The sequence below is a fragment of the Bos mutus genome, chromosome 16 (genome assembly GCF_027580195.1).
Source record: "Bos mutus isolate GX-2022 chromosome 16, NWIPB_WYAK_1.1, whole genome shotgun sequence".
In the NCBI taxonomy this organism is placed as follows: domain Eukaryota; kingdom Metazoa; phylum Chordata; class Mammalia; order Artiodactyla; family Bovidae; genus Bos; species Bos mutus.
In genome coordinates this window covers 47,248,462-47,262,965 of record NC_091632.1, presented here as the reverse complement: position 1 = coordinate 47,262,965, position 14,504 = coordinate 47,248,462, and the positions used below count along the sequence as shown (strand labels likewise).

The 14,504-nt window shown below is 41.2% G+C and overlaps 1 protein-coding gene across 3 annotated transcripts in view; it reads left to right on the top strand.

The window, feature by feature from the left end:
- FMO1 (flavin containing dimethylaniline monoxygenase 1) overlaps positions 1 to 14,504 on the top strand; it is a 38,923-nt gene that overhangs the window by 8,077 nt on the left and 16,342 nt on the right. For all 3 annotated transcript variants that reach the window (XM_070385308.1, XM_005902397.3, XM_070385307.1), the window contains exons 2-3: positions 832 to 969; positions 14,007 to 14,195. In XM_070385308.1, the coding sequence (XP_070241409.1) occupies positions 838 to 969; positions 14,007 to 14,195 (321 nt within the window). In that variant the 5' untranslated portion in view covers positions 832 to 837. The remainder of the gene's footprint in view (positions 1 to 831; positions 970 to 14,006; positions 14,196 to 14,504) is intronic.

Below are 14,504 nucleotides of genomic sequence, written 5' to 3'. Positions count from 1 at the left end.
TAAAAGTTGGAGAACACTGGCTTAACCAATGCATTATATTGCCTCTCATCATTCTTACAAGTTCATGTTAACCCATGGCCACGGTCAGATACCCCTCCATCAGTGCCAATGGTGACACGACGGTTTCCTAGAGGTGAGTCAGGACCCTGTGGAGACAGGAAGAGAATTCTCCATGCCTACCTTTCCATCCCACACCTTCTCTTTCCCACTGATGACCATCCACTGGCAGCAGGTAGGAGAAGGATGACAGCACAGCTGGAACACTGGCAGTTTGCCAGGGACAGGGACCAGCCCCAGGCAGTGTTGTAACCGCGCCTGTGGCGGCCAGTGTCTTGGCTCTGCATCTCAACCCCACTCCACCAGCTTCTGGGTGACCTCGTATCACATCACACCAATCTGAGATTCGATTTCATGTGTTTATAAAAAACTGAGTTTGCCAAGGCGATCCTTTCCTGGGCTGCTGCTCTATTATTTTACTCAAGGGTTTGTGGAGGAAGGCTGGAGGCAGCAGCACAGTGCAGAACGCAAAATTCCGTGTACTGAAGGATCCGATTTCAACCATTCTGCCAAAAGCTACAGTCTTGACAAATGTACTGTTATTCAGCACCAGTTCTGAGTGAGGGGGTGGGAACATACGAAGCACAGGGTTAAACCAGTGACCCGAACATTGCCCTCCTCACATGCACGACACCAGAAACCAGCTACAGAGGATTCAAAAGGAGCAAATCCCTTAATCTCTCCAATTCTTTTTCCTGGTTCGCTAGAGCAGCCAAGGATGGGGTGAGGCTTTCACTTATGAATAAATGGTTCCGCTTCATTGTCCCCACACAGGACAACATGGCCAAACGAGTTGCGATTGTGGGCGCTGGGGCCACTGGCCTGGCTTCCATCAAGTGCTGTCTGGAGGAAGGGCTAAAGCCCACCTGCTTCGAGAGGAGTGATGACCTTGGGGGGCTGTGGAGATTCACCGTAAGTAGAGTTTCCGTGACTTTGTTGTGTGTCTGTTGGAAAAGGGTTGACTGGTGCAAAAAGAGATTGAATTTCTTCAAGGGCTGGCACCCATGAGGAGGAGCTAGAAACATCCGCTGAACAGGGAGACAGAAAGGGCCATTGAAAATTATTTTTTTTTAAAAAAAGCAGAAGGGCACCACCTGAATTTGGGTGGGAAGTGCATCAGCTGCCTTATAAACTACACCCAAAGCCAAGAGGAAGAAAGATGCCCATGAAGGGTAGAAGAGGATGAAGTGGCTGAGACAAGCTGGGAAAGCTCAGGACAAGGGAGGATAAGACCAGAACTCTGGGGGTCTGAAGCAAGAAACTGCAGTGTGGGGGCAACGGTATGAATACAGTGCAGGAATTTCTGCCTCTGCCTGCAAGACTGAGCTGCTTATACCAACTTCTTTTTCCAGCCCTGCTCTATCTTAAGTAAAGCAGCATAAGACTCAGTGTAGGGGGAGTTCTGTACTCAAGGTCTTGTGGTCCTGGCAGTTCCAACCCATGCCAAGAACAATCACAAGTAAAGGATGTGAGTTTGGAGACTTTTTTGATGCTGGAGGAAAATAAAAGTAATATTCTCAGGACTACAGTATGGATTGGAGAGGGGAGGAGGGAGGAGAGGCAACTATAAAGCCCACCCTTGACTGCCCTGGGACCCAGGAGAATCACAGGGGCCCTGCTGGAGGTCACTGAAACTCTGAACTCCACAGCTCAGCCAGAGAGATTTTTGCATCAGATTTCCTCAAACTTATTGTTTTTCCTTCTTTTCAGGAGAACAAGAATATTTCCTATGAGCTTTAAATGTGCTAAGGAGAAAGATGTCAAAAGAATGAAAAGGAGCAAGGTCTCAGATATCCTGGCCTCAGAGGCCCTAAGAGATTAAGAGAAAGACCTAGCATTCTCTTATTATTGAAGGGTAGAACTTGGAACAGGAATAAAGCACTCATTTACTAATTCAGTGAGCAAAGCTCCAGAGAGGCCAAAGGTGCTAATTTCATATCAGTTCAGTCACTCAGTCATGTCCGACACTTTGTGACCCCATGAATCGCAGCAAGCCAGACCTCCCTGTCCATCACCAACTCCCGAAGTCTACCCAAACTCATCGAGTCAGTGATGCCATCCAGCCATCTCATCCTCTGTTGTCCCCTTCTCCTCCTGCCCCCAATCCCTCCCAGCATCAGGGTCTTTTCCAATGAGTCAACTCTTCACATGAGGTGGCCAAAGGACTGGAGTTTCAGCTTCAGCATCAGTCCTTTCAATGAATACCCAGGACTGATCTCCTTTAGGATGGACTGGTTAGATCTTCTTGCAGTCCAAGGGACTCTCAAGAGTCTTCTCCAACACCACAGTTCAAAAGCATCAATTCTTTGGCACTCAGATTTCTTCACAGTCCAACTCTCACATCCATACATGACCACTGGAAAAACCATATAGCCTTGACTAGACGGACCTTTGTTGGCAAAGTAATGTCTCTGCTTTTGAATATGCTATCTAGGTTGGTCATAACTTTCCTTCCAAGGAGTAAGCGTCTTTTAATTTCATGGCTGCAGTCACCATCTGCCGTGATTTTGGAGCCCCAAAAATAAAGTCTGACACTGTTTCCACTGTTTCCCCATCTATTTCCCATGAGGTGATGGGACCGGATGCCATGATCTTCGTTTTCTGAATGTTCAGCTTTAAGCCAACTTTTTCACTCTCCTCTTTCACTTTCATCAAGAGGCTTTTGAGTTCCTCTTCACTTTCTGCCATAAGGGTGGTGTCATCTGCATATCTGAAGTTATTGATATTTCTCCCAGCAATCTTGATTCCAGCTTGTCCTTCCAGCCCAGCGTTTCTCATGATGTACTCTTCATAGAAGTTAAATAAGCAGGGTGATAATATACAGCCTTGTCGTACTCCTTTTCCTATTTGGAACCAGTCTGTGGTTGCACGTCCAGTTCTAACTGTTGCTTCCTGACCTGCATACAGGTTTCTCAAGAGGCAGGTCAGGTGGTCTGGTATTCCCATCTCTTGAAGAATTTTCCACAGTTGATTGTGATCCACACAGTCAAAGGCTTTGGCATAGTCAATAAAGCAGAAATAGATGTTTTTCTGGAACTCTCTTGCTTTTTCCATGATCCAGCGGACGTTGGCAATTTGATCTCTGGTTCCTCTGCCTTTTCTAAAATCAGCTTGAACATCAGGAAGTTCACGCTTCATGTATTGCTGAAGCCTGGCTTGGAGAATTTTGAGCATTACTTTACTAGCATGTGAGATGAGTGCAATTGTGCAGTAGTTTGAACATTCTTTGGCATTGCCTTTCTTTGGGATTGGAATGAAAACGGACCTTTTCCAGTCCTGTGGCCACTGCTGAGTTTTCCAAATTTGCTGGCATATTGAGGGCAGCACTTTCACAGCATCATCTTTCAGGATTTGGAATAGCTCAACTGGAATTCCATCACCTCCACTAGCTTTGTACGTAGTGATGCTTTCTAAGGCCCATTTGACTTCACATTCCAGGATGTCTGGCTCTAGGTGAGTGATCACACCATCGTGATTATCTGGGTCGTGAAGATCTTTTTTTTGTACAGTTCTTCTGTGTATTCTTGCCACCTCTTCTTACTATCTCCTGCTTCTGTTAGGTCCATACCATTTTTGTCCTTTATCGAGCCCATCTTTGCATGAAATGTTCCCTTGGTATCTCTAATTTTCTTGAAGAGATCTCTAGTCTTTCCCATTCTGTTGCTTTCCTCTATTTCTTTGCATTGATCGCTGAGGAAAGCTTTCTTCTCTCTCCTTGCTATTCTTTGGAACTTTGCATTCAGATGCTTATATCTTTCCTTTTCTCCTTTGCTTTTCCCTTCTCTTCTTTTCACAGCTATTTGTTTTTTTTTAGTATAAATTTATTTGTTTTAATTGGAGGTTAATTACTTTACAATATTTTATTGGTTTTGCCATACATCAACATGAATCTGCCACAGGTATACCCATGTTCCCCATCCTGAACCCCCTCCTCCTCCCTCCCTTTACCATCCCTCTGGGTTGTCCCAGTGCACCAGCCCCAAGCATTCTGTATCATGCACCGAACCTGGACTGGCGATTCGTTTCATATATGATATTATACATGTTTTGATGCCATTCTCCTAAATCATCCCACCCTCTCCCTCTCCCACAGAGTCCAAAAGACTGTTCTATACATCTGTGTCTCTTTTTCTATCTTGCTTACAGAGTTATCGTTACCATCTTTCTAAATTCCATATATATGAGTTAGTATACTGTATTGGTGTTTTTCTTTCTGGCTTACTTCACTCTGTATAATAGGCTCCAGTTTCATCCACCTCATTAGAACTGATTCAAATGTATTCTTTTTAATGGCTGAGTAATACTCCATTGTGTATATGTACCACAGCTTTCTTATCCATTCATCTGCTGATGGACATCTAGGTTGCTTCCATGTCCTGGCTATTATAAACAGTGCTGTGATGAACATTGGGGTACACGTGTCTCTTTCAATTCTGGTTTCCTCGGTGTGTATGCCCAGCAGTGGGATTGCTGGGTCATATGGCAGTTCTATTTCCAGTTTTTTAAAAAATCTCCACACTGTTCTCCAGAGTGGCTGTACTAGTTTGCATTCCCACCAACGGTGTAAGAGGGTTCCCTTTTCTTCACACCCTCTTCAGAATTTATTGCTTGTAGACTTTTGGATCGCAGTCATTCTGACTGGTGTGAAATGGTACCTCATTGTGGTTTTGGTTTGCATTTCTCTGATAATGAGTGATGTTGAGCATCTTTTCCTGTGTTTGTTAGCCATCTGTATGTCTTCGTTGGAGAAATGTCTATTTAGTTCTTTGGCCCATTTTTTGACTGGGTCATTTATTTTTCTGGAATTGAGCTGCAGGGGCTGCTTATATATTTTTGAGATGAGTTGTTTGTCAGTTGCTTCATTTGCTATTATTTTCTCCCATTCTGAAGGCTGCCTTTTCACCTTGCTAATAGTTTCCTTTGTTGTGCAGAAGCTTTTAAGTTTAATTAGGTCCCATTTGTTTATTTTTGCTTTTATTTCCAATATTCTGGGAGGTGGGTCATAGAGGATCCTGCTGTGATGTATGTCAGAGAGTGTTTTGCCTATGTTCTCCTCTAAAAGTTTTATAGTTTCTGGTCTTACGTTGAGATCTTTAATCCATTTTGAGTTTATTTTTGTGTATGGTGTTAGAAAGTGTTCTAGTTTCATTCTTTTACAAGTGGTTTACCAGTTTTCCAAGCACCACTTGTTAAAGAGATTGTCTTTAATCCATTGTATATTCTTGCCTTCTTTGTCAAAGATAAGGTGTCCATAGGTGCGTGGATCCTCCTCAGACAGCCATTTCGCTTTTTTGCATTTCTTTTCCATGATGCTAGTTTAGTCCCAGCATAAACCAGCTTGGCTCACATAAAGAAAAACTGCATATCTTGAAATGTGTCCAACCACCAAATGTGACCATCGATGCACAGAGACCTCCCCAAGGGGCCTAGGGGAAAGAGAACTTCTGTTCCTATGATTCAAACCACATACATTCCAAAAGACAAGCAGAACCTGACATGTATGCCATAATGGCCTCTCATGGCCATTGAAGACACTGCTAATCAAACACTATTAGGACTCAGGGACTCATACTCAGGCATTTGTGACTCTTTATACTATAGCCTGCCAAGCTCCTCTGTTCATGGGATTTTCCAGGCAATACTGGAGTGGGTTGCTATTTCCTCCTCTAGAAGATCTTCCCAACACGGGGATCAAACTCGTGTCTCCCATGTATCCCTCATTGCAGGACATTCTTTATCTCTAGACATCAGGGAAACCCAGTCAAACACTATTCCCTTCACCTAATTAACCTCAGAATCCTTCTTAACACAACACCTCAGATTACCACTAATTAATCTGATGCGTTAGCATTAATCCATCAGAGTTGAGAGCTGGCTTGCTGAATAAATTTCCAGAATAGAGGGACAATTAGTAGAGTTGTTTGGTTAAAGTAATCTCAGTCATAGCAAAATGTAAGCCCAGAGACCTTGGGATACCAGAGAAAAATGCCCCTTATGTCAATCACATATACCCAATTATTAACACACTAAAAAAAAAAAAAAAATCATTGATGAAGAATCAAGAGAAATGTGTTCTAGATCCATCTGTGCCCAACTGGCTATGTAATTGGACAGATCAAACACCTATGCACAAGGCACTGTGAGGGACACAAAAATGAGAAACAGTCATCCTGCCCTGTGGTGATGCCCAGTCTCTTTACGAGACTGATAGAAAAGGGCAGGATCTTGCAAGTCGGGAGCAGTAGTACTATGGGCATTTAAATGAAGTCAGGATAACATCCACTTGAGGGAAGCCAAGGAAGGCTTCATGGAGGAGATAGTGTGTGATGGACTCTAGAAGATTTCAACAGGCAAATGAGATTGAGTGGGAAATACCAGGGAGGATATTGTAAAGAAAAAGTACTGTGCTTGTTGGAAAATAAAAATAGCTTATTGGTACATGGGGTATGTGTAAGAGAAAACATGGAAGAAGAGGACAGTGGTGGAATGTTTGAGGATTCACACTCCATTTAGAAGTAGCTTCCATGGTGGCTCAGCTAGTAAAGAATCTGCCCATAATGCAGGAGATGAAGGAGATGCTGATTCTATCCTCAGGTGGGGAAGATACCCTGGTGGAGGTCATGGAAACCCCCACAGTATTCTTACCTGGAGAATCCCATAGAGAGAGGAGCCTGGTGGGCTACAGTCCTTAGGGTCACAAAGAGTTGGACACAGCTGAAGCAACTGAGCACACATGCACACACTCCATTTAGAAAGCAATGGATAATAAGCAGAATTAATGTCTTTGTTGCTATTGTGTTTGTTTGGATTGCATGATAGGAAGACCCATATATGTTTCTCTCAAGTAAAGAGAATATACTTGGGATAACAGGAAATGACTGAATACATTAGCCCAAATTGAGACAAAATCCTAGCAGTAAAAGGAAGAAGTAGAACTGCAGATCCAAGTGGAAGGATTTGCCTTGGGAAAGTGCAGAGGCACACTTTCCTCAGAGACAGGAAAGGAAGGAAAAAGGGACATGGACAAGAGATGTTGAGGTGAAGGAGAGAAGACACAGGAGCAAACACAATGGAGGCCTCAGTTCTTTCAGGAAAACATGGCATCTGTGGAGGCTGAAGAAGTCAGGGTGGAGAATGAAGGAAAAAAGAGGTCACTGTGAGGCAAGTGATAGCACATCAAAAGGATGAGAAAGAGGGTGACCCAGCAGTAGCCTAAGTAATTAACAACTCCTTTCAGTCCCCATTACCTCATCTGTAAAATGAGAACATGGAGTCAGTTTAAAAAATAGATAAAAGCTAAATTACTAGGGTCTTGGGAGGCAGGAAAAATCACCTCCACCTTCATTCAGCAGCTCTCTCTTGATACAGAAGCCTCTTTAAGGCACCTCTGTACTACCTGGAGATTCCTCTAGAGCCTGACTGAAAATCTCTAAACTAAGTGACCTTATAGGGGACTTTCAGCTTTAACGTGCTATGAGTCTCCTGAGTCTTTCTAGAGAAATCCCTTCCAGCTCCTACCCCAGCAGATACACACACACACACACAGAAGACGGTTGGAGGTGTCTTTGCAATCAAAGCAAGTGGCACATTCAAAACCTGTAGAATCAGAGTCTGCCCAGGCAAGGGCTGTCCTTGCCACAAAATGTACAAGGGTTATCTTTAGGACCTCTTCTGGGTGGAAGGGGTCACAAAGCAAAAATAAAATGGCAAACTGCAGAAACCTAAGAAAACAAATATGGAGAAGGTTTCTAATAAGTGGAGAGATGCCCTCAACATTATAGAGATTATGGACTACTGCTGTTTAATTCAATATTCATATGGGCATAACTCTGGCCTCTTCTAGACCACAGTCTTAAAGAGGAAGCAGACAAAGGTTGCAACGGAAAAGAAAGCCCATTTCTTTTCCGGGGTGGGGGAGGGGTTGGCAACATTTCAAAAGAAAACAACCCACCTGTGAGCACCAAATCCAGTGGCAGCAGGAGGCAAGTGTGGAACATCTGTTCTACAACCAACTCTCTCAGGCTCTGAATAGGGAAAGGAGGCTTAGAACAGTAATGCTAAAGGCTGATTATTCAACTGTAGAGGAATAATTGAAGAAAAACATGCCAGGAATTATCCTGTCGCTCATAACTAATATTACTCTTAGACTGTTTTAGGTTAGGAAGGAGCCTTGAGAAATAGCCTTCATGTAGAACACTGACACCATCTAGAGGTAATTATACTATGCTGACAGAAACACATTCTGCTTCACCCTTCACATCTCTGTAACAATAATCCTCCCCTGGAATGACATTCTTCCTCTGTCCATCAAGGTCTTTGCCTCCACACATGTATCCTTTTGCTTATTCCAGTTACTGAGTACCCACTATGTGCTTTGTGCTGTGTTGTACTTAGTCACTCAGTTGTATCAGACTCTTTGCAATTCCATGGACTGTAGTCCACCAGGCTCCTCTGTCCATGGGGATTCTCCGAGCAAGAACACTGGAGTGGGTTGCCATGCCCTCCTCCAGGGGATCTTCCCACCCCAGGGATCGAATCCAGGTCTCCTGCATTGCAGGCAGATTCTTTACCAGCTGAGCCAGCAGCGAAGCCCAAGAACACTCGAGTGGGTAGACCATCCCTTCTCCAGGAGAACTTCCTGACCCAGGAATTGAACCGAGATCTCCTGCATTGCAGGTGGATTCTTTACCAGCTGAGCAACCCAGCAAACCCACGAGGCACCTTATGTACCACATATTTTTGGATTCAGTGAGGGCAATGATTAAGTATAATACTTCACCCCTTAAATCATTGAAGGTTTCTTTAGGTGTGTTCAGCCTAACTCTTACAGGGGTCGAAACGATCTGTTAAATGGATACCTTTTTACTTCTTAAAAATTTATTTTTTAAGTTCAGTAATCTTAGTAGGTTTCACTTTATTCATATATTAAACAAACATTTATTGAATTCATATCATCTTGGAATAGATCCACCTGATAGGCCCCTACCCTCTCATGGGGTTCCTCAAGCCTTCTCTGAGGTTTCCACAGCCCACCTGTGCTGTAGATCTGAAGACAGATCTATAGACTGTGGACAGACTATATATAGGCAGTCTGACTATAGGGAAAAGAAGTGACAAAGTAAAATGGGCTCTGACTGTTCAAAGGAGAGGAAAAGAAGGAAACAATTGTTCTTGAGAACAAGAGCTGTGAACAACCTAGCTCAGGGTTCCCCACACTCAGTGTTGAGAGAAAGTCTCTAATGTGTCTATATAGTAGTCACTTTAATTATCATTTTATATCCATATTTTAAATGAGAAAGGAGAGACCTCTGACCTGACAAAGCTTCTTCCCATTGCCAACAGTCTTCTCTGGAGGACACAGAACTTGAGAAAGTAAATCTCCATGGTAATTGTAGAAGAATAATACAAAACAGTTAATATTTTTTGAGAGCTTATCAGGCAGTGTTCTAAATGCATTCAGTTCAGTTCAGTTCAGTCGCACAGTCATGTCTGACTCTTTGTGATTAGAGCTATCATTTCATTTTATCCAAGGGTTATATGTACTATTGTTATTCCTATTTCAAGAGGAGAAAACTGAGGCACAGAGAACTTAAGAAAATTCCCAAGGTCACCCAGCTAAAAATGTTCTGCTTAAATATGAACCCAGGCTGTCTGACTCCAGGACCTGCGCTATCTAGAACTATACTCCATTCATTTCCAGAGTCTGTGCCATAGCTCAGGAATAAGGGCGTGCAAATCCTGGACTGTTCATGAAATCCCATGAAGTGTTCTACTGAATATAATGTCCTTACTATTGTATTGCAGCACCAAGTGGACCAAGAAGCCAAAAACCCCTCAATTCTTGCCCTTCTTATTTCCCCTTTTCCCTTCTCTCATTCGGGCTTCCCTGGTGGCTCAGAGAGTAAATAATACACCCACAATGCGGGAGACCTGAGTTCGATCCCTGGGTTGGGAAGATCCCCTGGAAAAGGGGACCCACTGGAAAAGCTACCCACTCCAGTATTCTGGCCTAGAGAATTCCATGGACAGAGGAGCCTGGCAGGCTACAGTCCATGGGGTCACAAAGAGTTGGACATGACTGAGTGACTTTCACATACACACACCTCTCATTCAGTTGCCCCTTCAAGACAAAAATGTTTCCCCTAAGTGCCCTCATCAATTCTCAGGAAAAACATGAGTCCACACACAGCATACCATGGCAACTGGCAAACTAAGACGGAGAGAATGCCAAGAGTGCCTGCCGCCAGGGGTCCCAGTGGGGCCTGGGAATCATTGGGACATTTTTTTCACAGAGGCAAACCCTGGAGGGGAGGGCTCAGGACTTGCAAACCTCATTCAGAAGTGCCATGGACCTGTAATCTCTGTATATACCTTAAACACATCAGACCTTGTGTTTTTACCAAGAGAAACAAGCAGAGGAGGAAAGAGACAGAGCATGTTGGATTCCACCCTATAGGCTGACATCTGTGATACATTGTTTCACAATAGGCTTCAGTGTTTCCTGTAAAGTTTTCTTCTTCCTGCCTTTACAGTTATCTTCCAAAATGTTGCAAAACAAAGCTGGTTTTGGTTTCTTTATTTTCTATTTTTGTTTGTGGGTTCATTTGTTTTAAAGTCACCATGGTTTCATGACTTATCCAGTTTCAGTGAGTCTCCACTGCTCTTTGATTTTTAAATATGCCATTACTAAATGCTTTAAAGTTTCTTGAACTATTTTTATGAAAATCTTTACAACAAGATATTATACACATCTCTACCCTTCTTTAACAGTGTATATTCCAAATTTAGCCTTTTACTACTGCTAACTAGAAATCGGCAGTATTAACAAAGTATTATTTACAATATGCTGCTCTCAGATGCCAGAGAAAAGTGAATGAGCTTTGGTCACACACTGACTGATCCCAAAATGTTGATAACTGGTGTTTTTCTCCTTACACTCTAGTTGTTTCCCTTGCTGTTTGCTCTCACTTCTCAATATTACAGCTCTTTAGAGCTATTCGCATTCTCTTCATTCCTACAACCCAGAAGAAACTTGATCATGTTTAACTATATCAAACCAACACTAAATTTAGTTCTAATACCTGGCTTCAAGTTTAAGGATGGTTTAAACCTGTGCTGTCCAGTAAGGTAGCCACCAGCCACAGGTAACTGTGGAATGTAGTCGATTTGACTACAGAACTGAATTTTTTATTTCATTTAATTTTGATTAATTTTCATTTTAAAGCCAATACTCAATTCAGTTATTGGAGAATCTTTATGCGTTTGTTAACAATTTGGGTATGCAAATCCACTTTTTCCAGTGAAAATTTAGCATTTGGATTCAGGTTTGTAAAATATACGCTAGACTTAAAAGACTTAATATGAGAAAAAAAGTTCATACTTCATTAATAATTTTGATTGATTACATATTGAAATTATGAAATTTTGGAATTATTGAGTATCCTCTTTACCTTTTTTAATGTGGCTATTGGAAATTTTTAAAGTGCATGTGTGGCCTACATCCCACTCTTATCAGGTAGGACTGCTCTAAAGTCTTGTTACTCAAAGCATGGTCCATGACCAGTAGCATCTGCAAGTCAACTTGCTAGAAATACAGGATCTCAGGCTCACCCAGACCTACTAAGTCAACATCTACACATGAATAAGATTCCCCACGCAATTCTTAATAAGATTTAGAAGTGCTCATCTAAACAGCTGTGATCCTCAATCTGTGGAAAAGAATCAGATTTGTTTGTTTTAATTTCCAAGGAAGTATAGACAATTATATTTGTGAAATACAATAAAAAGAGCTATAATAAGGTGAAAATGAAACAAAACATAAATTCAAATTTCTTTGAAAGTGTGTACAAGGCAATTACTGTAGAAAATCACTATTATACTTGTGACTTTTTACTAAACAAAACATTATGTGTGAAATACCAGTTCTCCATTAAACACCTATAGCCACACTTTCTCTATGCATCGTACATATTAATACTTAAGGCTTATAATGTGGTAATTAAGCTTGCTTCTTGTTTGTCATTTTATCTAATCTGGATTGGATGGGCGACAACACTCCTCCCAAGACCTAACATATATCTAAACCGTTTCTGAGTTTTGTTTAACAGCACACATAAAGAAATGAGGCTCACAGAATATAAGAATGGAATGGAAGAAAAAAATTCAAAGCAACCTCAGCAAGCTCAGGATATTCCTTTTTTTAACTGCTATCCAAAGTGAAGCAAGTGGCACTGTATTTTTAAAACTTATCTTCAGTCCTTTACCAGTAGTAGTCAGTTCTGACCATTTATTCTGTAAAGTTATAATCAAATATCAATTATCTTCCAATCAAAGAAAATAGCTTATAGCTTTTATGCACTTTTGGGTAATAGTTTTCAAACTAGCCTTGAAATGTCACACACTGTAATGGAGTCCTACTCACATGACTACTACACAGTTCAAATCCCACACAACTCATCACATGACTTAGACAAAGCCAAGATGGATCCCGTTCATCACTAAGGAGTCCACATGCGTGAATACTGAACAATGTCAAATTATCGCTATAAAAGTTTTAAGACTCTTACCCTCAGCTTCTGTACTTACATTGTCATAAACTGGTAGCAAAGAGTTCATACCAGTCTGGCTCTTTGAACAGCACTGCTTTAGATCTTCTACAGAATAAAAGGTCAGGATTTAAACAGTCATCTTTCTCCGAAGCCATTTAGATTCCAGTTTTCTAGATGTGTTCTGGATAAATAAGACTATCAGATGTGGAGCCACAAATAAGCAAGATAATGGGAACTCATCAGTTGATGAGATCTGTATCATTACTTCAAACTATAAAGATATGTTAAAATTTTATTTTCTGTTATCACAACACATGTCACATTTCATGCAGCTCTAGATTCACACCTTTTGAGGGAACAAAGTACGTCCTCTCCATATGTGAGGTTTATATTCACATTTCTACTTGATCATAAAAATGATTTTTATTTCACAGGAAAAAGGAACTATACATATCCAAGATGGCAAATAATATTAAAATGCTAAGAACTTTCCCACTGAAATTAGAACAATCCTTTATAATACACCCAAAAAACAGAGACAATGTATATACCTAAATGAGTAACTAAAACTGCCCACTATTCAGCCTTGTAGTATTAGTTGTCTGAGATGTTGTTATTTGCTGGTTATTTAAGTTCAAACTGGGATGGGAAATTCTTTAGCATTTTGCCATGCTCGCAGTTGTCCAGTCTGGAAACCCTTGACCTGCTTCTTCTCCCAAACCATAAATCTAATCAGTTTCACAATCCTATGCATTCTACCTTTCTGCTACCTAACAAATCCAATCTCTTTCAGTTTCAACTGTCATTGCTTTTGCTCAGGTTCTCATTGGCAATTGTATGGATTTGTGTTTCTAGTTCTTAACTAGCCTCGTTCCCTTCCTTTCCAGATCCCTTTATCTTTTGTAAAACCAGAATTATATTTTCAAAATTTAATATGAATCACTTCCATCAGTTTCTACGAAATTCAAATTCCTTAATTTTAGATACAAAATCCTTCATAATCTGAATGCCCTTTCTCCATAATCCTTTTGACAATACCTCATGAAATCAACATACCTAGCAACCGTTCATCCTCTAGAAACTACTTTCTGAGTCTGGTGTATTTCCATATTTTCCTTTATTTTGCAGTGATACTGTGTAAATCTAGACAGGTAAGTTTATCCTATGTTTGTTAGCACATAATGATGAAATTGTAATTCTTATCCTGATATTCATCATTTTTCAAGTTAAGTGCAGGATACCAAATCCCATTAGAAAGTAGAAGGTCGCATACATAAATTGTCTGGGTCACCTTAATCTTAGTCAATGTTTCAAATATCTAAAAATTAGTATTCATTTCATGTGTGTGCACGCTATATGCACACATGCATACACACTCATGTGCGTGCACTGCTTGTACAGGAACATGTTGAAGAAGGCAGAGCCAGCCTCTACAAGTCTGTGGTTTCCAACAGCTGCAAGGAGATGTCTTGTTACCCGGACTTTCCATTCCCAGAAGATTATCCAAACTATGTGCCAAATTCTCAATTCCTGGATTATCTCAAAATGTATGCAAACCGGTTCAACCTCCTGGAATGCATTCAATTCAAGGTAAGAAAGGCACAAAACATCAGTTAGCAGTCAGGAAATATTTCCTACCTATTTTGTGTTATCTCTCTCTACCTGGGGTTCTATAAATGAGAGAATGAACTGGCAAGACCAACAACACCTGGTTGGATTCTTTTTCCCCTTTTACTTACAATCACCCTAAGTAAATCTGGAGGTGGAAGTGAATAGTTGGCTTAAGGATTCATCTGTAGAATTTTTTTAGTTTGCAATGCTTCCATCCAAGTATCCAAATGGACCTTAAAAATATCAAATCACATTTTCAGTTTGAGCCAAATGCCTATACACAGGGAC